The sequence below is a fragment of the Piliocolobus tephrosceles genome, unplaced genomic scaffold (genome assembly GCF_002776525.5).
Source record: "Piliocolobus tephrosceles isolate RC106 unplaced genomic scaffold, ASM277652v3 unscaffolded_20, whole genome shotgun sequence".
Classification (NCBI taxonomy): Eukaryota; Metazoa; Chordata; class Mammalia; order Primates; family Cercopithecidae; genus Piliocolobus; species Piliocolobus tephrosceles.
This window is the reverse complement of record NW_022302087.1, coordinates 3,089,747-3,111,346: the sequence shown is the minus strand read 5'-3', so window position 1 is coordinate 3,111,346 and position 21,600 is coordinate 3,089,747. Positions and strand designations below refer to the sequence as shown.

The following is a 21,600-nucleotide window of genomic DNA, read 5'->3' as shown; positions in this document are numbered from 1 at the left end:
TCCATGTTTATACATCACCATAGATATACACAGCTTAAACTGCTGAGTAAAAGTAAAATTCATAAAATATACCACTGGGCAATCCACTGCAATATTTTGCTAGCTTTTGTATGTTTAAAGGTTGCAGAATAACTTAAATAAGCGGTATTTATTCCTTGCCTATATAAATGTTTACTGGTCTTCAGGATGCTACGTGGAAAGAAGGAATAAATCTTGTATTTAAAAAGCTTAAAAGTTTAGACCGTCACCTCAGAACTTCATTAATTTTGTAAATTTTCTTTATCAAAATATGAAAATATGGTTGATTAAACATTAACCATAATACATATTACCTACCTGCCTAGTAATGACAATTCTACATTGTTGAAGCTAAATCTAGTGCAGCATCAAGATCTGCCCTCAGAAGTCTGGTTATGTCACTGTTATGGGAAAGCAAGATCAGAGAACATAACTCTCTGGTGGCTGCTTCTTTAGAGGCTGCAGAACTGCACAGAGAGGATGACAAAACATGGTTCCACTGGACTTTTCCAAGGGTGAACACATGTACACAGAGAAATTCAAACTGGGAAAATAAAAAGAGGGGAATCTAAATGCTCCAAAGTATAACATCCTATCTCAAAACTAATGCAGGCTGTCACCACCTGTTTACCAAATAACGTAGTGCGTGTATAGATGTTCTGTGACTATTAAAATGTGACATGAGTTTCAGGTGTTGTTACTAATATTCCCACTATCCATTCTTAAGAGATTAAAAAAAAAAACACCAAATGAAAACCACCTTCTTAGGAATTAAAAGTGAACTACAGCAAAACGTGGGCGACAACATATACTTCAAGGAGACTAGCAGTATTCAAATTACATACTCATATTTATCATAATAGCACTTTTCCTAGTACAACTTTAAATATTTCACTGATAATGTCTCCTAGAAATAACTATATCATCACTGAAGCATAAATGAAAAGTAGAAATAATACTTACTTTTAATACCAAACTGTCCCCAAAACAGGAGTATGGCAAAAATTGGGAAAATAACAATGAGAATATTTTCATTTGGAGAAAACCATGAAACTGGGGAAAAAGAAAACAAAAGTCACAATTAATATTTACTATAACACTTTAAATCCTGCTAATGATCTATAATACATGCTTTATTATGGAGATGGAAAAAAATTAAAACTGTGGCCTTATTTTTACATATATTTATTTATATACACACATATATTTTATGTATACACACATATACGTAAAACAAATTACACATATAACGTACTTACGTAAATTTTATTTATGAAAAAAACTACACTTAAGCGTTTCTCACATTTTTCCTATGTTTCAAGGAAGGAGGTAGTGCAGTGCAGTGGCTGAGAACAAGGCTCTGTGGCCACACTGCCAGGGTTTGAACCCAACTCTGACTTAACACTCTGTGGAACCATGACCACCACTTGACACCTCTTTGTTCTTCGGTGTCCTCAACTGTTACACCAGTATAGCACAGTACCTGTATCTTGAAGGACTGTTGTAACTACTAACAAAACTAATAAAGTACATGCAAAGGGCTTCAAACAAAGCTTAGCACTCACCAACTACTCAGTTAACTAAAATTCGTAGGTGTTCATGTGCTGTGTATGTAAAGTCCCAAGAATGTACCTTCAAGTAACAATGAAGCATTCCTGTAAAGACAGACTCAGGGAACCTAAGCGAGGAAGATGCACCACTAGGTACTCTCTTCTCACTGTGGCTTAGATGGAGAGAGATGTGCCCGGTCGGTCTTTTCTCAAACTCACTCTGCAATTATCCAGGCACAATTAGGCTTCAGAAGGACTGTTTATATGTAAAGTAACATGACTAGCTTTAGGGTATTAACGAAGCTGTTATTAAGTGGGTCACATGCTACTTTTATCATAAAAATATATCCACATATCCTATATAAAGGAAATTAAGATATTAAGACTTCAAATAAGATTTGTGAGAACTTTTAAAAATTAAATTTAATTGCCTCTTATAAACCCCTAAGACCATAATCTTAGCCGTGAAATTTCTGCTCTAACAATAAAGCCAAGTAAATGGACTGAAAGTAGTCCGGAGTTTGCCTGTACAAGGGGCCGTGCAGTTGGAAGAGTACTTCTGATACTGCCTTAAGCAAGCACTGGCATTCCTCTGAAATCAACACTTCTTTCGAATTCTACCATGCACTACCCCTCAGGTCAACAGGTGAGGAATTTTCCAACCTTTCACTCCATAATGATAGCCACATATTTCTTGTGTTAAGCTAATTTTTGTAATTTTGGTAGAGACAGGGTTTTATCATGTTGGCCAGGCTGGTCTCAAAACTCCTGACCTCAGGTGATCCACCTGCCTCAGCTTCCCAAAGTGCTGGGATTACAGGCGTGGGCTGCCACACCCACTCTAAGTGATTCTTAACTGAAACTTATCAGTTTGTCACTCTCCCTTCTCACTATTGTGCCAGGATTTTAAATTGTTCCCTGGTGTGTGTAGGGGATGGGGAGGGCAAGCAATGGAGAAGAGCATCCATAATTCTCTCAGTTTGAAATCACTGTTGCACATTTCTGCTGGATTTGAGCTATGGTCACTGATGAACGTGTTCCCCCTCTCTCTAATTTGTTACAGTGGGAAAAATTTGAGGATCACTGAATTAGATATTTAAGAACCAATTGAGATGCTGGGAGAAAAAAACCAACGTTTTATATAAAGACACTTGCATGCCTGTTAATCTATTGATTTGTTATGGTAGTATTGTCAGATGATGTTAACTCTTGTTTCTCAAGGGGAGAATGAGACATGATACTTCTTTCAGCTCTGAATTTCTATGCCACTAAGAACATAAATTAAGCTTAAAATGGACTAAACAATGTCAGATATTTTTCCATCACAAGATTAATAAAGAAAAGCCAAGAACATTCACATCCTTATTCTACCCAAGCTATGGCTGACAACTGCGTCTATCACTCTCCTCCAATTCCTGGACAGGCAGAATGGCTTCCACGAAAATGAACTTCTTGCTAGTGGAAAGGCAAAGAAGTGATATTACAAGGGTGTAGTCTACGAACGAGTGTCTAATTTTTACTTCCAAGCTTAAGTGTTATTAAAACCCAGGACCTCATTTGTCTTACCACTGTACAAAAATGAGACAACCTAAAAAACTGAAGACACCATTTCTATCAACGAAGTGTCTCCTTCAAACCTCCACAAACACAGGGAACACCAGGTTACACACACACACCCCCACCCCACAGTAACATTTACAATACTAAAATGCAAACCAAATTTTTACTTGATGTTTCAGGATTGTAATGGCTTTTTTTGATGTGTTGACTTGCTAGGCTACGGTCCCATTATTTATTTAATCAAACCCAGAATTCTAAGGTGGTCCCAAAACCACTGCCCTAGCCATGCATCTTTTATACTTCCCTCCCCTTGTGTGTGGGAGACTGAGACTATGAATGTATTGGATTTCATTTCCGTGCTTATACCACCTAGCAAAAGGGAGTTTGCTGACGTAATTAAGATCCCGAATCAGCTGACTTTAAGAAAGAGAGATTATTTTTGAGGGAGAGAGAGCTGACCTAATCAAGTGTTCTCTTAAAAGGGTCTGGGTTCTTCCTGGCAAAATAAACTCAGTATGTGAGAGGGATTCAACAAGAGGAAGATTCTCCTTTGCTGGCTTTAAATACGCAAGGGGCCAGGGGGCAAGCAATGAGGGCAATCTCTAGGAGCTGCTAGAATTCCCTGGCAGATATTTAGCAAACAAACAGGGACCTCAGTCTTACAATCACAAGGAATTGAATTCTGCCATAATTATGTGAGCCTAGAACAGGACCCCAAACTCCAAATGAAAGTATGCCCTGGGCAACACCTTGATTTTAGTCTTTCAAGACCTTGATCAGAGAACCCAGTCATGCCATGACCAGGCTTGCCACCTACAAAACTGTGAACTAAAAAATGAGTATTGTTTCAAGCTGCTGTATTTGTAGTTGTTATGCAGCACTAGAAAACTAATACAAAGATCTTGCAATGCCTTCATGTCTTCATCATGAACAGACTGTATGTCTTGTTGATAATAATGGAATTGGCAACTCTGTGGAACTTGAACTGACCTTTCTAAACAAAACTCTTAATAGCTTAGAGAAAAATAAATTTTAAGTTTTCAAGTTTTTGTATTGCTAATAGAGTAGAAATATTAATGACAAATTTTATGATTACTATTACTTGCATTTAGTATTTAGTTATTTACAAAGTGTTGTCACATGAACCACATACTATGGTGGTAAAAATACTGGGTTTTGATGCCAAAGAGATCTAGGTGTAATTCCTGGCTATTACTCTGACCTTGAACAACCTTGAATCTCTTTTGCTTCCCTGTTTGTTAAATGGTAAGAACTCCATCTATCTCCTAGAGTTCTTGAGAGGATAACAGGACACGACTTACATAAAGTACGTGGCACATGTGCAAATAAATGTTAGGTCACTTTACATATTTGTACTGCAACTACTTCCTTGAAATCAGCAATGTCTTCCTCATCACGGAATCTGTGATGCCTAGCATGGTACCTGACACACGGTAGGCACTTAGTAAAATTTTGTTAAGTAAGAGAGATATTATTTATATCTCAAACATTTCCCTGGTGATGGCATCTTTATTGTACTAAGAAAAATTTGAGGGCCAGATAGGTTGAGTTTCTTATCTAACTTTTTTTAAGCTATTAAACAGTGAAGTCTAGAAAACAGTGACGTCTAGAAAACAGTGAAGTCCAGAAAACAGTGACATCTAGAAAACAGCTTTGTAAATTCAAGTACAGTGCTCCTTCCAGTGGACTATACTATACATAGGCACAGAGGTACATAAACCTGTATCTTATAGTGTTTCCATGTATTCAGTCCTAGTCCTCCAAAAAATAAAAAAAGGCACAAAGAACGGTCACTATTATCTGCGTTCTATTAAGTATAATTCACTTCTCTGTTGAGCAAATTCTGTTTCTCATGTATGCCTGTATTTGCAAAAAATCACAACTCAGTAAAAATGGTTTCTAATGCCTAAATCCTCAAGTCCGTAACAGGTAAAATTCTCCATAGTAAGAGTTCTGCCCCATTTAACTTTTTGTGCAGATAAGTTTTTAACTGTTTTTTGTTTGTTTGTTTGCTTGTTGTTTTTTTCAGTTAAAAATGGTTACAACATAATGGTACCAGATACTGCTGAGGATGTGGAGAAACTAGATCACTCTTACACTGTTGATGGAAATGTAAAATGAAATAGCCACTCTGGAAAAGTCTGGCAGTTTCTTTAAAAACTAAGCATATACTTACCATACAGCCCAGTAACCATACTTCTGAGCATTTATCCCACAGAAATGAAAACTGTGTCTACACAAGAAACTGTACACAATTGTGCATAGCAGTTTCATTTGTAACAGCCCAAACTTGGAAACAACCAAAATGTCCTACTGTAGGTAAATGATTAAACAAACTGCGATATATTCATACTAGGGACTACTACTCAGCAAAAAAAAAAAGGAAAAAAAAAAAAAACTACTGATAGATGCAATCACTTGAATAGATCTCAAGGGCATTGTGCTGAGTGAAAAAGTCCTCAAAAGGTCACATCCTGTATCATTCCATTTATATAGTATTGCTGAAATGACAAAATTATAGATATGGAGGGCAAATTGGTGCTTGCCAGATTAGGGACAGTGGGAGGTGGTGGTATGACTAGTAAGAATAAGCATGAAAGCATGAGGGAGATGTTTGTGATGATGGACAGGTCTATGTCCTGATTGTTATATGCAAATATACACGTGATAAAATGAGAGAGAACCATTCACACACTGCACCATTGTGAACTTCCTGATTTTCATATTGTGTTATTGTCACATAAGAGAAAACCACTGGGGGTGAAGGGCACATGGAACCTCTCTATCTTTGAATCATCCTATAAATCAATAATTATTTCAAAAAATTAAAATGGATGCAAAGCCAAATGTCTCAAACTCTGGTAGAATTTTCTACATTCTCTATAATAAAACAACACTTTCTCCTTTTAGTGGCCCCCAAAATAAGTCTAGTTCTTATTTTTATAGGATATTTGGAAAACAAAGAAAGATAAAACAATCTTTCAATCACATGCAAAATAATAAACTGCTTTCTTCTCAGATCCTGGCATTCCTTTCTCTTCCATCTTCATTTCATCTTCTGGCCTTTCAAATCTCGTATCTTGAGTTTTCCAGTTTACCTCTCAGTGACTTGTATTACCCCCCAAAGTTACTGTTCCCCCATGTCTTATTCTTTCATTTCCACAAAACTGTACCTTCCCTCAGAAAAATTTCAACTAGGTATTAGATGATCTAACTCCAGTTAGCCGCAGTGCATATGACTGACTGATTACACCCTTCCTGAAAGGTATACTTAACAACAACGAAAAAAGCTCCTTGGCCCAAATTAATATCACTAGTAAAAGCTACAAGGTAAGAGAGATTTCTTAGCAGAAACACCTTTCAAATTCTCCTTGCCTACTCGGAGCCATTCCCTGCCCATTCCTCACGGCACACAAATCCCTCTCACAATGCTCCAGGCTAACTTCAACAACTTGATACCTTCCTTCACAAAATAAACATCCCAGGAAAACAACTAACGTTTACAACACACTTTGGTTTACAAAAAAACATGTTTACATGGGATCTCATTTGATGCTCATTAGACTATAGAATACATAAAAGCAAGTATCTATTGTAATCTCTTGGACATGAGGTCACTTGGACTCAGTTAAGTACCTTCTCAAGATAACACAGGTGAACAGTAAGTTGCTGAACAGGGGCTATAACTCAGATCTCCTGATTCTCAATCTAAGCAATGTCCAAACATTTCATCAAACCAAACACCCCATTCCTAATCTGGTAGCAGATTATTTTACAAAAGCTAGATAAATAGTTGATCCAACTGAACAGAACTGAAGCTATCCATAGTTAAAGTTCTCAGAATGTGGTTAACCCATGATGGATAATATGACAGGTAATTTTAAATAGAGATTTCAAAACAGAAAGAACAGACTCATATGGGGCTGAAGAACTCAGCTAGCACAGCAGGAAAGAGCAAAGAGAGGAGACTATTCAGCTAATTTTACTACCTTCTACACCTCACCAACCCAAGTTTGTGACAAAAAGGGCAGAATCATGGTGCTATAATCAAGTCTGAATTTGAACAAATTAATTTGAATCCCTACCTCTCTCATATTTTGGCCGAGAAAAAGAAGACCAAAGTAAGGCTAAGCACAGAAAATCTGAAGAAATCATCCATGATAATGTGATTTAATCTCCTGATTCTCCTCTGTTCTCTCCAGAGGAAGCATGGCTGGGACTTGCCAACCCTTGGTCAAAGTGTAAGGTTAAATAAAAAAAAAAATACCAGAAGGCTAAATAATTGGAAAGAGACTTTAAAATTAGTCACAGGAAAGAAAGCATTTGGATGGCGGCAAACAGAAATGAAGAGTACATTACCCCAGGACCAATCACCCAAATAGAATGGTCCTTAGACCAAAAGTTTGAGAACCACACAATATAAAAATTAACAAGTAATACAAATTAAACAGTAAGTGTGTTTTACTATGAAGAGTAGACTAACAAATAGGATAGAAATCACAACCTTAAACCTGCTAAATATTACATCAACATTTATTATTAATAGCCTGCTTTTTGATTCAAAGGAGTACCTATCCCCATTTGGCCTCCTCTCGAAAGAGGATCAGGTTGTACCAGGACAAATAAAAAAAGGAACTTTCATAGAAGTCTTACCAACACGATATTTTAGCTCAATGATCGTTTCACCTTCTCTGGTTAATTCTGTTACTTCACAAGTGTAGTTTCCTGTGTGTGAGACAGCATCACTCTTATCCATCTTCAAAGAGGCATCTCCTTTTAGTAACTGTGAGACTTCAATTTTTGCACTACTAAAGTTAGTGGAGACAGTGGACTTGTTTAGAGCTCCATCAAACGTGTAAATATCTCTTCCTTTAAATTTCCACTTTACATATACTTCGGTAGTGTTTTGTGCCTCCATATTAGTAACAAAGCATGGAATGACGACAGTGTCATTACAGAACGTGAATTCTACAGATTTTGTTTTATTAAATAGTAGCTGAGCTGATCCTGGAAAGGAAAAAGAAAAATATTTCATTAGTTATAGAAGTCTGTACTGTAAGATCTTAAGTTATAAATCCTTAAGATAAACAGCAACATTCCCATTGTTCACTTAAGTAAACAGTATAGCAATGAAGAAGACCTATTAGGTGAAACACGGAAACAAATTATATTTTAATATTAACTTGCACAGCTAGAAGGCATCATTAGGACTTTTCTTTATTCATTCTCAATAATACAAAGTATACATTACATGCATCTTGGGAATAAATTCAGCAACTATGTTAGAACATGCAGGTGTAGTATCTGGCTTCCGAAGCTTTGAAGTAATCATTACTGCCTACTGATATATGTAGAAAAATATTGTACTTATCAAGGTAAAATTTTGAACAGAAAATCAAATCAAATATTTTATTCAGTCTCAGCTTCAATACATTGCTAAATAGAACTTGCTGAACTGATATGAAATTTATCTTTACCCTTATGCTGCATTTCCCAAAAAAAGTGGCAGGTTCTACTATACTATAATATACAAAGTAAATAGGATGAATCAAATCATATCTTTCCACTAGGATGGAAAATCCTAAAATACTAATGAGGAAAAAAACCCAGTATCTGTGGCTACTTTCCCATTGCAAAATATAGGCAGCAATAGACATTTTGTATGGGAGTTTTGAATGACATTTTCCCACTCCTACATTTCATTGACACTACAGAACAACAATCTCCAAATGTGTATTACAGGTATTCTTCCTCCAAGAAACCATAAAACAGTGAAAAAGTTAAGTAAGATACAAGTTGAAACCAAAAGCAGTTACTTCTAACAAGCATCCTTTCAATACTTCTCAATAGGATAAACTACCAGATAAACTGCCTTATAGAAGAGGGACTGGGTAAATAAACGTAATCACTCATTGTTCAACTAAAACGTACAAGAATGTGTAGGAATTATAGTTGTCTTCCATATTCTTCAGCCACTCAGCAATTCTTTTATCTAAGTAGCTACTTGGCCTTCCCCTCAAAATAAAAACAAAAACAAAACACAAATTACTAACAAATACAAATAAAATATCAACTTTGTTAATAGTTCACAATTAAGATTTCCTTCTACATAAACTAGAATAAAAATCAGAGGCACAGAATGTTTCTATTGTAAGAACACAATGTTTATTCAATAAATACCCCATGAATTGAATGCAAGGATGCATAGTGGAATATGTACTGGATAATGTTCAAAACACCTGAGTAAAAATTCTATTTCTACCCCTTTTTAATATGCTGCCTTAAGCAACTCACTTTTCTATGCCTTGATTTACCCTCTAAAATAGGAGGATCTCTTAAATAGGAGGATCAAAAACAAACACTGGGCTACTTCTCAGAACTGTGTTGAGCATTAACGTGGAAAATATAGCGGCAAGTGCTCTCTAAACAATACTATGCTGTAAAAATGTAGGGCAATACTATAAAAACTAGATAATCTGGCATTTTAATGTAATGATATGGACCTTCTTTGACTAGTCCAAATGGTTATATTTCTGGGAAACTGCAGTCTGAACCTACATTATGGGCATCCACAGCTCACCTCTTACCAGTTTTCTACATTTCTAGCCACCCAAATATTAGGAAGCCCAAGGCAAAACCCGGACTTCTGCTGCATTCTTTAAAACTTGGAATTGTGAATTCTTTCCCCTGAGAGAGAAACACTGAGGGAGAGAGAACGTAGTATACAAGAGAAGAAAAAGGGGGTGAAGATGTTCAAATTACAAAGGCAGGAAAGTATCAGAAAATATGGTAAAGATTTTGAAAGGGATACAAAGATTACTGGGTATTCTTTCAGTGAAGTGCTGGGCAATGTCTAACAGATCCTGTGGAATTACCTGACTCTACAGAAGCCTGCGCCTTTCACTGACTTTGGGCTGTTTTACAGTTTCATAAGTTGTAGAAAACTGAAGGTAATTCAAATGGATTGGTGTCCCTAGAGATAAAAATAAATCGTGTTCTGCAATTGATTTCCACCAGGTGGAAGAGAGGACTCCAAAAGATTACATTTTATTGCCCTGAGGATATTGACCAATTTTGCATTTATTAGCAAATTCACTTAGGCATTCTTGATTGCCTATAAAAGTGTCTGTTTTTCCAATTTTCTTTTAAAAGGGTTTTGCCTTCTTGCTGGTTTGCTTGTTAATTAATGAGTAAAATAAAATCTTTGACACATTTTCATTTTATATTTGCATAAATCATGGTTTGACTTTTTAGAGATTATTCTTAAAAAAAAAGAGGTACAAATGAACTCAGTCATCCTATGAAACTTTTTGCAAAGGCTTTAATTAAGTAAGTAAGAAGTAGTTGGTGAACAATCCACAATTTCATAAATGTTTAGAGAATGAATTTTCAAAGGAATACAGAAAGCAATAATTGCACTGCATTATTTGTTATAATAAAAACATTTTATAGCTGAAGCAATTTAAGTAGAATAAATGCTATTAGTAAAAATAACAGTAAAACTGACCTGGATAAACCATAAGTTGAATAACCTTTGCACTAGTAATTAATAAATAAGGGCAGGCCAAAAATATCACTCTAGCTGTTAACTACAACTTCAATCTCTATAATAAGATGCATTAAAAAACTATTAAGCAGTAAAACTGTCTGATTTGGGGTTTCTTCCTTTTGCCTACTGCCTTCTCATAAAACAGCAAACTGAAGAAACTATTTAAAATGTAGAGAGCAAATAAAGAAACACAGATAATTAACATGAATAAAACTCTGAATAAACAAAATAATGCTTATAGCAGTCTAAATCAGATAGAAGTAGACAAATGTAACCAAGAGTAATGTCAGAGTTATAGATAAACTAGCAAATAAAATGGGAAAATAATTTTATATCAAATGCCAAAAGTATTAGACTTGAAACCTTCACTGGAACTGTACAAGTACTGGTGAATATAGACTATCAGCCCAAATCATCGCAGATCACAGTCTAGAAAACAGCTTTGTAGTGGCAGAGAAGACTCAATCCATGGTGGTCACAGCACACAAGTTCAGGTTAGAAATTTTAAAAATGCAACCAACATTTGTCGAGAATTACCTGTGATGAAATATTGTGACAGGATGTGAGCATACAGCAATGAAAAAATACAGTTATTATCTTTTAGGAGCTTACAATTCTCATATGGGCGATGATAAGTACTTTATATAATACAAGGTTACAAGTGTTATCTTCTCTGTATGGATAACGTCCTTATGGATGGGCAGAAGAGTAATCGGTCTTACAGATTTCTAAGAAAATTTGTGTTGCTACTAGGCAAAAACAGAAGAATGTCATAGTCCCTGCTCCTCCAGGCCTTCAATCTATCCTTTTACATGTTTCATGTAAATGTTCTCTTCTTTTTAACAACTCTTAAATTACTCCCTTTTGCCCTTTATCCCATACTCTCCAACAGTCCTGTCTCCCTATTTAATACAAACTGAATCCTTCAGAGGAGAATCCTGAAGCTTCCAATACTCCTTGCCTATAAACTTACCTGCAACCCCAACTATCCACACCGTTGTTTTTTGTTTTTTTTTTGCTTCCTTTTCAGAAATGAATCCCATCACCTGAGAGCCAGTTTCCATTTCTGCTCCATACCCATCAGTCTCCTCAAGGACTTCCCTTAGTTGATTATCAGCCTCCCACATCCCCTGTTCCATTTACAAGGTGTTTTGTGTGTGTCTTTAAAAATTGCTTGAATATTCGCCAACTTAAAAAAAAAAAAAAAAAATCCCTCATACTCGTCTCTCTCTTCCCTAGCATCCCAAATTAACAATCTATAAGCATTTCCTCACTTCCAATTCAATCCTTAAATCTGTTACCGGCCTCCACCCATTCACCCCTATTTCTTCACTACTACAGCTCTTACCAAAGTCACCCCCAATCCCTTGTGAAAAATCAAATATGCATGGTTCACTTTCTGTCTTGACTTTTCCACAGTTCTTGAGCCAGTGAGTGGTTTCTTTCTTGCTCTTCTCTCTTGGCCTCCATGGTATCTCCTGATTATTAATTTCCTCCTGCTTGGTCCACCCCATCCTAGTTTGTTTTCTTTGTTGAAATCTATTCCTTGATTCACACTAAATGTTAGTGTCCCTAACGGCTTCCGATTCAGCACCCTCTGCCCCCCAGTATTTTCCCCGACTCCCATGGTTTCCTTCACCTGCAAACTTTTAAATAAAAAACTTAATCATGCACTGCCCTTCTTCTCAACAGCAGATGTTGGACAGCCAACTGTCTGCTGCGCACTTCCAGTTGGATATAATACAGTTACTTCAAAGTCAGCATGTCCAAAAACTTATGTACCCCCACTTCTTACCCTCAGCCTAAATCACTGTGTTAAAGCATTTTCTATCATCTACCAGTGAACCAGACCTGGACCTAAGAATCATGTTAGATTCCTCCCTCTCCTTAGCCATGGAGAATTCTTTGTAGGTTCAACCTAATTAACAGTTCCTAAATCCAATGTCTGTTGAATGAATGAATTAGACACTCATCCTCTCCCTGGAACTACTGCCATACCCTCCTAACCAGCTCCCTGCCTCCATCCTCAAGGTTTCTCCATCCTGGCCCTGACGTATTTTCTACAGTTCCCAAAATAACTGTTCTAAATGCAAATGTGCACTCCTTTGCCTAAGATACTTTAACAACACCCTCAACCCTTTTCAGGCTAAATTCTAAGTACATTAGCATGGAATACAAACGAGGTCCTTCAAGATCCTTTCCAGCCCCACCTCCTGTACTCCCTCATTTCCACTCTAAGCTCCAATCATAATGACCTTACTGCAATTGCATGACTATGCAAATGCACTCTCATCCCCATGCCTTAGCACATACTGTTCCTCAAACCTAAATAGCCTCTTAACTATTATACACTATTACCCCACTGAGTACATAGGGTGTATAATAGTTAAGAGCACACATTTAGGGGTCAGACCCGGGTTTAAGACTCAGCTCATGCACTTCTTAGCTGTATAACCTTAGGTAAGTTACTTACCTCTGCCCCTCAGTTTCCTCATCTATAAAATGTGAATACTGGTGGTATATACCTCATAGAGATATTGTTAAGATTTAATAAGATAATGAACATGTTTTTGTACCACCTTTCACATATACAGCAAGTATTCAATAAATGGCAGCTACAGTTGCTAACTTTTGCTCTTCTTACAAAGGCGCAGTTGAGTTGTTCAATCTTGTTTCCCTTCCCTACCATTACTCAAATGTATTCTTCCCTTCCTTATTGCTCCCACTGCCTTGTGTTCAAATGTTGTCACTGTACCTACTACTATATAATTACTATTTTACTTAACTGATCTCTCCAGGCTCAGAAAGTAAGGCACTGTCTTCATTTGGTATCCCAAGAATCTAACACAGGGTCCAGAAAGTAGGATTCAATACATTCCTTGTGAATGTAAAAAGTTTAAAGTATAAATTCCATAGAAGAAAAATCTAAAAATCATGTGGGAGAAGATACACTGTTCTTCCATATTTCAAGAGAACCTGCCACTGCTTCTCACTTGTATAGACTTGATTATGAAATCATGAAGCTGCATATTTTCATGGAAAATCTCAAGTCACTTGTATGGTTGGATAGAAAAGTTCCTTAAAAATCACAAGAATGTGTCTTCCTAGAGGGTGAATGATCTTCCTAGAGGGTGATGTTTAAACTGGGTCTTAAAGGATGAATAAAAATGTTATGGGAAAGAAGGGGCTTTCTAGGCAGAGTAACGTGTACAGCCAGAAAGTGAAGAACAGAAAGCAGAGAACTATTTAAGTGAGCTCTAGGAAATGAGGTTGGAAAAGACGATTAAGAAAAATTCTAAAGGGCTTCCTTGAATGTCATGCTGAGTTTAGACTTGATAACATAAACAATCATAAACCACTCAGATTTAATTTTATTTAAAAAAAAAACACACACACTGACAGCAGTGCAAAGGAAGGACTGAGGGCAGCGAGGGAAAAGAGAAAGGGAGATCCATTAAGAGACTATTGCAATAGTCCAGGTAAAGAACAACTGGACAGAAGACATAAAACTTACAGTAATCAACAGAAGTTAGTTGTGGAAAGCAGGGGAGATAAAGAGAGGAAAATTAAAATTGTTAACCAAAATAGTATGCATAGCTAGTTGAAGGGTAGGTTAATTATAGAGAAAAGAGGCTTAAATATTTGTGGGGAATATCTTTCCATCTGTTAATGGACTACTGAGATCTGATGTACACTATGTTTGAGAAGTGAAAGAGGAAGAAGATGGCTTTATCAAGCACTTAAAATATATTAAGTGGCAGTGATTCTTTTACAATAAATTTGGCAATGTAAGAAAGCAGAGAAGGCAACAACTGACAATGTGGAGGCAGGGACAAGGGCAAGGACATTTTGGTTCTTGAGGTTTTTTGTTTTATTTTTTAATATGGGGTAAAATTCGATCACGTGTGCAAGCTAAGGGGAAGGAGTCAATGGAGAGGGAAAGATCTAAGATGCAAGACTGAAGAATTAAGCTGACTGAGCAGGTCTCCAAGATGGTGTAAGTGAAAAGATGGTAGACAGGTTGTCCCTTCCTTGGAAAGGTGAGTAGGTTTTCTTCTGATGCTGGATGAGGGAAGAGAATGAGATGAAGGTTATCTAAGATGTTATAGATCAGTTTAGTAATGGTGGGAGGGAAGCTGAGGGAGTCCAAACCACACACCACTATTTTTTGCGGTAGAGTAGGAAGTTAATTATCTGCTGGGAATGGATGTTCAGGAATAGGGTAAGAAGTCTCCGCAGCCTCTAAGGTAAAGAAGCAAAGAGCATCAGTAAAGATATATGCCAGAAAGGAATCCTACCTACTTTTGCCCTTAGAACTAGTGTCTGGCTTGAATAACTAGAGTCTCAAACTCAATTGGGTTATGTACAAAAAGGATGAAGTCAGATCTCTCCTCAATGAATGCTAAAATAAAGGTCTGGGGTAGAGTGGGGTGTCCACAAGTTGTACTTAGTTCTGACCCAAAGCAATCCCCCTAATGAATTTAAAAGTGGCCTTGGCTGGGTGCGGTGGCTCACGCCTGTAATCCCAGCACTTTGGGAGGCCGAGGCGGGCGGATCACGAGGTCAGGAGATCGAGACCACGGCGAAACCCTGTCTCTACTAAAAATACAAAAAATTAGCCGGGCATGGTGGTGGGCGCCTGTAGTCCCAGCTACTTGGGAGGCTGAGTCAAGAGAATGGTGTGAACCCAGGAGGCGGAGCTTGCAGTGGGCCAAGATGGAGCCACTGCACTCAAGCCTGGGTGACAGAGCGAGATTGTCTCAAAAAAAAAAAAAAAAAAAGTGGCCTTATAAGAATGGAAGAGGCCAACTTAGAATTACAAGGGGCAGGGCAGTTTAAAGTCAATAACATCCAGAATTATGGCCTTATCAAGCACCTAAGTACCATCAGGGGATAAAAACAAGATATCCCTATGGTCTATATACTACATCTTAAGTCATTAAGAGACATACTGTCTGAAATTTGTCTATATGCCAAAGAGGGCTTTGCAAACTGCTTGGTGCATAGCATAGGCCCATACTTGCTTGAAATGGAAAAAGTAGTTTTGACAGACCTTGAACTTGCCAAACCCCTTGCTTTACCTTTTAACCTACAGGTGTGATACATATTCAAATATGCACATTAATTCTCCTAATCTGAATCTCAAACCATAAGACTGACCAGATTCTGAGTCTTATGCAACTGCTCCATGGATTTGGAATGAAATATTCAGAGGCGGGTATAGCTTGATTTCTGTTTTAACACTGTATAATCATAAAGAGGAAAACCCCAGATTCTATTGTCTTAGTCTATATATATCAAAATCAAATTTCCTGGGTGCTCTGTATTTTCTACTTCAGTACTACAATGAGTTTAACAAAACTGATCCTACACTATTATTGTTGCTCTTTTTATCACAGAAGAAATATCTACACCAGTATACAAAGTGAAAGTAACTTCATGATAACCCAAGACAATATTATTAAAATCAGACTGAGAGATAAGATATGAAAATAGAAATGTTTATCTTGTATAAAAAGGTAGGCAGAAACCTAAAAGACAGGGAAACTGATTGAAAATTATGTCACAAAAAGAACATTACTATATTAAAAACAATGCCTATATACTAGCTATAGCTGAATTCATATTATGAAATGCAAATCTAGTTTTGCTAACATGCGTGATTATTTTGGATTTAGAATATGCAACAATTTGGGGGGAAAGTCATCTATCTCTCATCTTTAGAACCTGGCCTTTCAAATCTCCATGAACAACTCAGTGGCAAAGATAAAACATCTGCCAAAACACAGATGACAGCATGAGCAAGTGTCCTAATGGTAGTGTTTAGTGTAATGCTTTAAAAAAACACTGCCTCTAGACTGCTGGGGCGGCCCCATAAATACGTACTTTTAAATAGGCGTTTACTTCCCTAAAATGGTAACTTGTATTTAAAAATAATATATTCTTTAAGAGAAAACATTTTTATTTAAACAAGCCGAATTACTACTAGACTTGGATAATGGGAAAAAAATTTATTTAATCATATGTACCCCGATTTAAAACAAACAAACAAACAAACAAACAAAAAACTCATTTTGAACAAAGAGAAATCATTCAACCACTAAAAAGACAGTTCACAACACCATCATTATTTATTTACGGTTTTATTTGCTAGCTAATAAATACCACTGAAACTATGCACTTTTAAACAAAGTATAATTGGACATGAGTGGGGGCAGAGTGGAACGCAACATAGTAATTCATTCCACATCTCGCAAACCATTAAGGTGCCTTGCAGTTTGCTTGTAATTGCATGAAATGAGTATCTGAGATAACTTCTTTTACCACAAAGGCCACTAACACTGTAGAGGGTGCCAGGAAAGGTCCCTGATTCCTGGGGCTTAACTAATGAAACTGAAAACAAAATCAAACTTCAATAGAAATGAATGTACAGATCCATGACTTTCTTACTCATTCTAGATTCTAAAGTCAGTCTCTCAAACCCTCGGTTTGCTGAGACATCTTTCTTCATACATGTCCCTTTCAAAGCTATATATTAAACACATACAAAAACATATTTTATAACAAATACTATCACTTTCTGTTTTACAGTCCACACTTAAATCAATTGCATAATGCCTGTATTTTGCGGTTTTTCAGGTGAATATTAACTAAGTACAATAAAATACTATAAATAATGATTTCTATGACTCTAGGGATTTGAACACATTAAAATTGTGTGTAAACGAATGCTAATTACATGATATTAACTATTACTAAAGAAGGCCTAACATAAATCCTATCACTCAAAGTACCATTCCAACAGTTCTAATCTACTTGATTTAAATCTAACCTACCTGTTTTAAAAATAGTATATGGTTTATACTTTTTACTGTTTAGGCAGTTTGAATAAGTGATACTGTATCACTTCATATCTGGATCAAAATGAAAGCGTTCTGAAATTATTATGCGATTATACAACACATCTCTGAAAGCAGTTTTGGCAATAATGATAGTAAAGGCAACAAGCATACTAAACGTGATGACAAGAAACACTATCTAACATCAATCATTTAGATAACGGAGATCTTGATTCAAGTGGTCAGCAGAGGCTTAAGGGCATCTTGGAAATAGCTAAAGTCACAAGCCTTTAGGAATGGCACACTGAGGCTAATAATCAGTTTAAAATTGAATTAATTTAGCATTCTAGGATAAATGTAACAATTGCTGGTACTGGTACTCAAGCTGAATTCTGAATCTTACAAAAGTTCACAAAAGGCTCTATAGATGTGAAGTGTGACAGGCACTCACTGTAGAGCTACGAATGTTTCTATTCCTTGCTCAGTTTTTACAGACGAAGCACACGTTTTACAAAAGCGAAATGGATTCCAAAAGCTCGGGGTGCGGGGTGGGGGGGGGAGGTTCTTTGGCGTCGAAAGACACCAAATCCCATTCTGTTGCACATGTTTTGACTGGAGGTTACTGTCTTCCTATTTCAGGCGAAATCCAGATTACTTTTAAAACGGTTCCCCCAAATAAAGTGGGAAAAACTTCAACGTACAATTTAGAATGTATGCAAGTGGCTGATGGGGTGTGGGGGTCACGAGAAAGAAAGAGTTTCCAGCAAGCTTATTTTTAGGATTAAAAACTACAGCAAAAATTACACGGCCGGAAGATTCTTCTGATTGAATGCTGAGTTGAAAATGAAACTTAATTGTGTCCTTTACGTCCTCTTCGCTCCTATGTTCATGTGGGAGGCAAACGGCAGAAACCCCTTCTCACCGACTTCGCCAAAATGCGCACTTCCATCTCAAGAGGCCCGGGCCCTCCCACTCCCTCCCTCAACCCCAAATGCGTCTAAGCACTGAGAAGGGAGAGGGGTGCGCAAGAAGGGGATCCCTGGCAGCTGCAGCCCCTCGCCTCCGATCGCGCCCTTTCTTTCCAGTTAATTTTTACGCGAGGTGCGCGGTTTAGAGTCTTCCTCTGCGTGCATTTGGAGATGGAGAACCGGGTGAAAGAGATGAGCCCCGCTCTCACCCAGGGGGAAGAAGACGACCAGGGAAAGGAAGGGAGGAAGAAAGGGGGCGCCCGATTCCCCGCGGGGCCCTCCCACGTCTGCACTTCGGGCGCTCGGGGCCCGAGCGTTCTGCGCCCCGGCCACCCTCTTTTCAGGGCGCCGCCGGGCTCGCTGGGGCGCAGCCCACACACCCGCGGGGGCGAAGCGACAGCAGCCGCAGGGCTGGGAGCGAGGAGCCACTCACCGCAGCACGCCGAGCCCAGCAACAGCGCCGCTACCAGGGGCCACATCTCCGCGCCCGCCGCGGGGTCGCCGCCGCCGCCGCAGGTGTCTGGAGCAGCAGCCGCCGCCGCCGTTACAGGCAGGACCGACCGCCGCCGCCCGTCACAGGCAGGACCCACTGCCCAGGCTGCCCGGCCGCGCGCACGCGCGCTCCCACCGCTTCCCGCCCGCTCCCCCGCCTGCTCCCCGCCCGCGAGAGCCGCGCACGCGCACTCGGCCCCGCCCCGCAACCGCGGCCGTTGACGCGGCGCCCTCCCCAGTCGCAGGCTCCAGACCCGGGGCTCGCCTGCCCGCTCCACGGAGACCAGATGCCTGCTCCAGGGCAGTGGCACGCGCCGCGCTTCCCGGTCACGTCCTGTCGCACCCGCCCGCCCCTAGGGTCCGCGTGCTCTCCCGCCGCAGGAGGCTGAACCCTGTGTTCTCGCGCTCGCCGTGGACCTCCTTGCACCCGTCCCTCTCCGCGGGTCTGTTCTTGCCTTTCGCGCGGCGCTGGGCCCCACTGTCCTCTCGCTCTACTTTTTCCCTCTTTGCTGTCACTCCCACCCTCGCGCTTCAGGGGCCAGGCCCCGCCCCAGCCCTAGCCCTAGCCCTCGTCTTTCCCTGGACCCGACGTCCGGTTGCGCGCGTGGACCCGGACGGCTTCTAGGCTTTCACCAGCACCCACTTCCACCGAACGCGGCCGTTTGTCCCTGAAGCGCACTCCGCGTGGGGGAGTCTCGCTGCTTCCAGCGCGTCCCTTAGCCCGAGGCCGCCACGCCCAGGGCAGGGCGGCGGCCCGGTCCTTGCCCGCAGGGGGCTTCCACTTGCTCCTGGCGGGCTTTGCGTTCCGCTGGTCCACTCGCTCTGCTGTTTCCTATGCGGTTTTCTTCCCTCTTTCTCACTTGATTCTTTAGTGTTTTCATCCTCTGATCAGGGTTAATCAAACAAATTCCATTAACGGTGGTAAACATTGTTACCTGCGAACACCGCCACCACCGGGACTAGCGAGTATTGTCGCAAACAGGCATTAGCAGCGTATCCAACACACCCCACCAGCAAGGTTCTTCAGCTTGGTTTGTGACTACCCCGTGTGCAGCCCTCTGCGCTGCGCTTGGGTTTAACATGCTTGAGAAATGGGTTCGAAATGTGGCCGCAAGCCACAATAGGGACAAGGCTTCCGAATTTATCGCTGAATCACACAGGCCACATCATTCATCCTGAAGCAAAAATACTTTTAACAGTATTTTTACTTTTGAAGATACTTTTAACAGTTGTTCTAACTGATGTACTCTCATCAAAAAGTCAGGCTCTGGTGTGGCTGCTCTAATGGGGTGCCCATCCTGTCCACCTCCTTGATTGTTTTTCTCCTACCTGCTGGGAAAGAAAGCAATTTCCCACCACAATACCCCACTTCTCCAAATCCTCTACACAGTGCGGCTCCTCCCAGGCACCCCATTGCCACAGAAATAAAACCCAGCATATGAAAGTGGCACTGTCTATGACACTCTGTGCCAGTGTATTGTGTACTATCGAGCTTCTTCCTGTAATTGTTTTTTTGTGTGAACCTCTTCCCCACAGCATTATCAATTCTTTTAAATCCGTGAGCATTTAAAGTATTCCCTCCTCCAAGACTTTCCATTGAGCTCGGCAAACAGAAGGGGTTTAATAAATGTGTTGATGCGACTTGAGGCAAGCTTTGCTCTAGTGAAATTTGATTGCTTTTTTAATGATTAAAAAATAAAGAAAAAAAATTGTCTGGCAGACATCTCACTAAAACAATGGTTAATAATTATGGTGGTAATGATTTGAATGGCAGCCTTGACACCCCGAGGCAACCAAAGGGACTCATCGATTCTCCTCCAACTGCTGCTTATGTGGATACAAAAGAATCATCCACCAGACTTTGAGCATTAGGGACATTGTGTATCACAGAGCAGCTGGTTGGCTAAATAAGGCTGTCAGCTGTCCCTGATATCAACCAACCCCCCTAAAGCTGAAGAGTGACTAGAAAGGACTGTCCCCAACCTTCAGAGGTAGAGATCGGGTGATGTTCTGTTTTACACTGGGAGCTACTGAGCTATATGCTTAATGTCTTTTTGTGCAGAAAATGGAATGAGAGGCCACCTGGGTGACCACTGCTGATCTTGGGAATCTAGCTGGGGTATGTTTTGGTGGTGAGGCAAGAGCAGGCCTATCCCAGGAGAGACAGTCCAAAGCAGCCTGCCTAGGTTTGATTATCCTCTCCCTGAGATAACCTTAAGCTCTTTTCAATATTTAATCATTTTAAAGGTTTCCCTTTTAACTTTTCGAAGCATTTTAATTTGGATGTTGAGCTCATCTCTATGTAAGGAGTTTCTTGGGTGGAGAGGGAGGGAATAATACGTATTAGAATGTTTTGAACACAGGAAGTACACATTAGCTATATCACCTAAGTTAATCTTTGTAACAACCTCAGAAAGCATAAATGTTATGATATCCCTTTTTGAGATGAGGAAACAAAGGGAAAGAAGCATGGTGAGCACTTTGCCCACAGTTATACGTGACACTGCTCTCTCTCGTCCCTCTCCCTTGTTCTCATTTTCATCCTTTTTTCTTTTGACCCTATAATATCAAAGTAGTTGCAGTTTCCCCTTTACAGATAAATA

General features: G+C 39.4%; 1 protein-coding gene across 6 annotated transcripts in view; it reads right to left on the bottom strand.

Annotated features, from left to right (window-relative positions):
• LOC113225262 (leukocyte surface antigen CD47) overlaps positions 1 to 19,172 on the bottom strand; it is a 43,902-nt gene extending 24,730 nt beyond the window's left edge. For 4 of the 6 annotated variants that reach the window (XM_026456835.2, XM_026456836.2, XM_026456837.2 and 1 more), the window contains exons 1-3: positions 18,939 to 19,172; positions 7,803 to 8,156; positions 982 to 1,071 (exon numbers count right to left, since the gene is read on the bottom strand). In XM_026456835.2, the coding sequence (XP_026312620.1) occupies positions 982 to 1,071; positions 7,803 to 8,156; positions 18,939 to 18,984 (490 nt within the window). In that variant the 5' untranslated portion in view covers positions 18,985 to 19,172. Of the gene's footprint in view, positions 1 to 981; positions 1,072 to 7,802; positions 8,157 to 9,080; positions 9,165 to 18,938 lie in introns of all 6 variants that reach the window. The other 2 variants (XM_026456840.2, XM_026456841.2) reach the window with 2 other exon arrangements.
• Between the last annotated feature and the right edge of the window lie 2,428 nt (positions 19,173 to 21,600).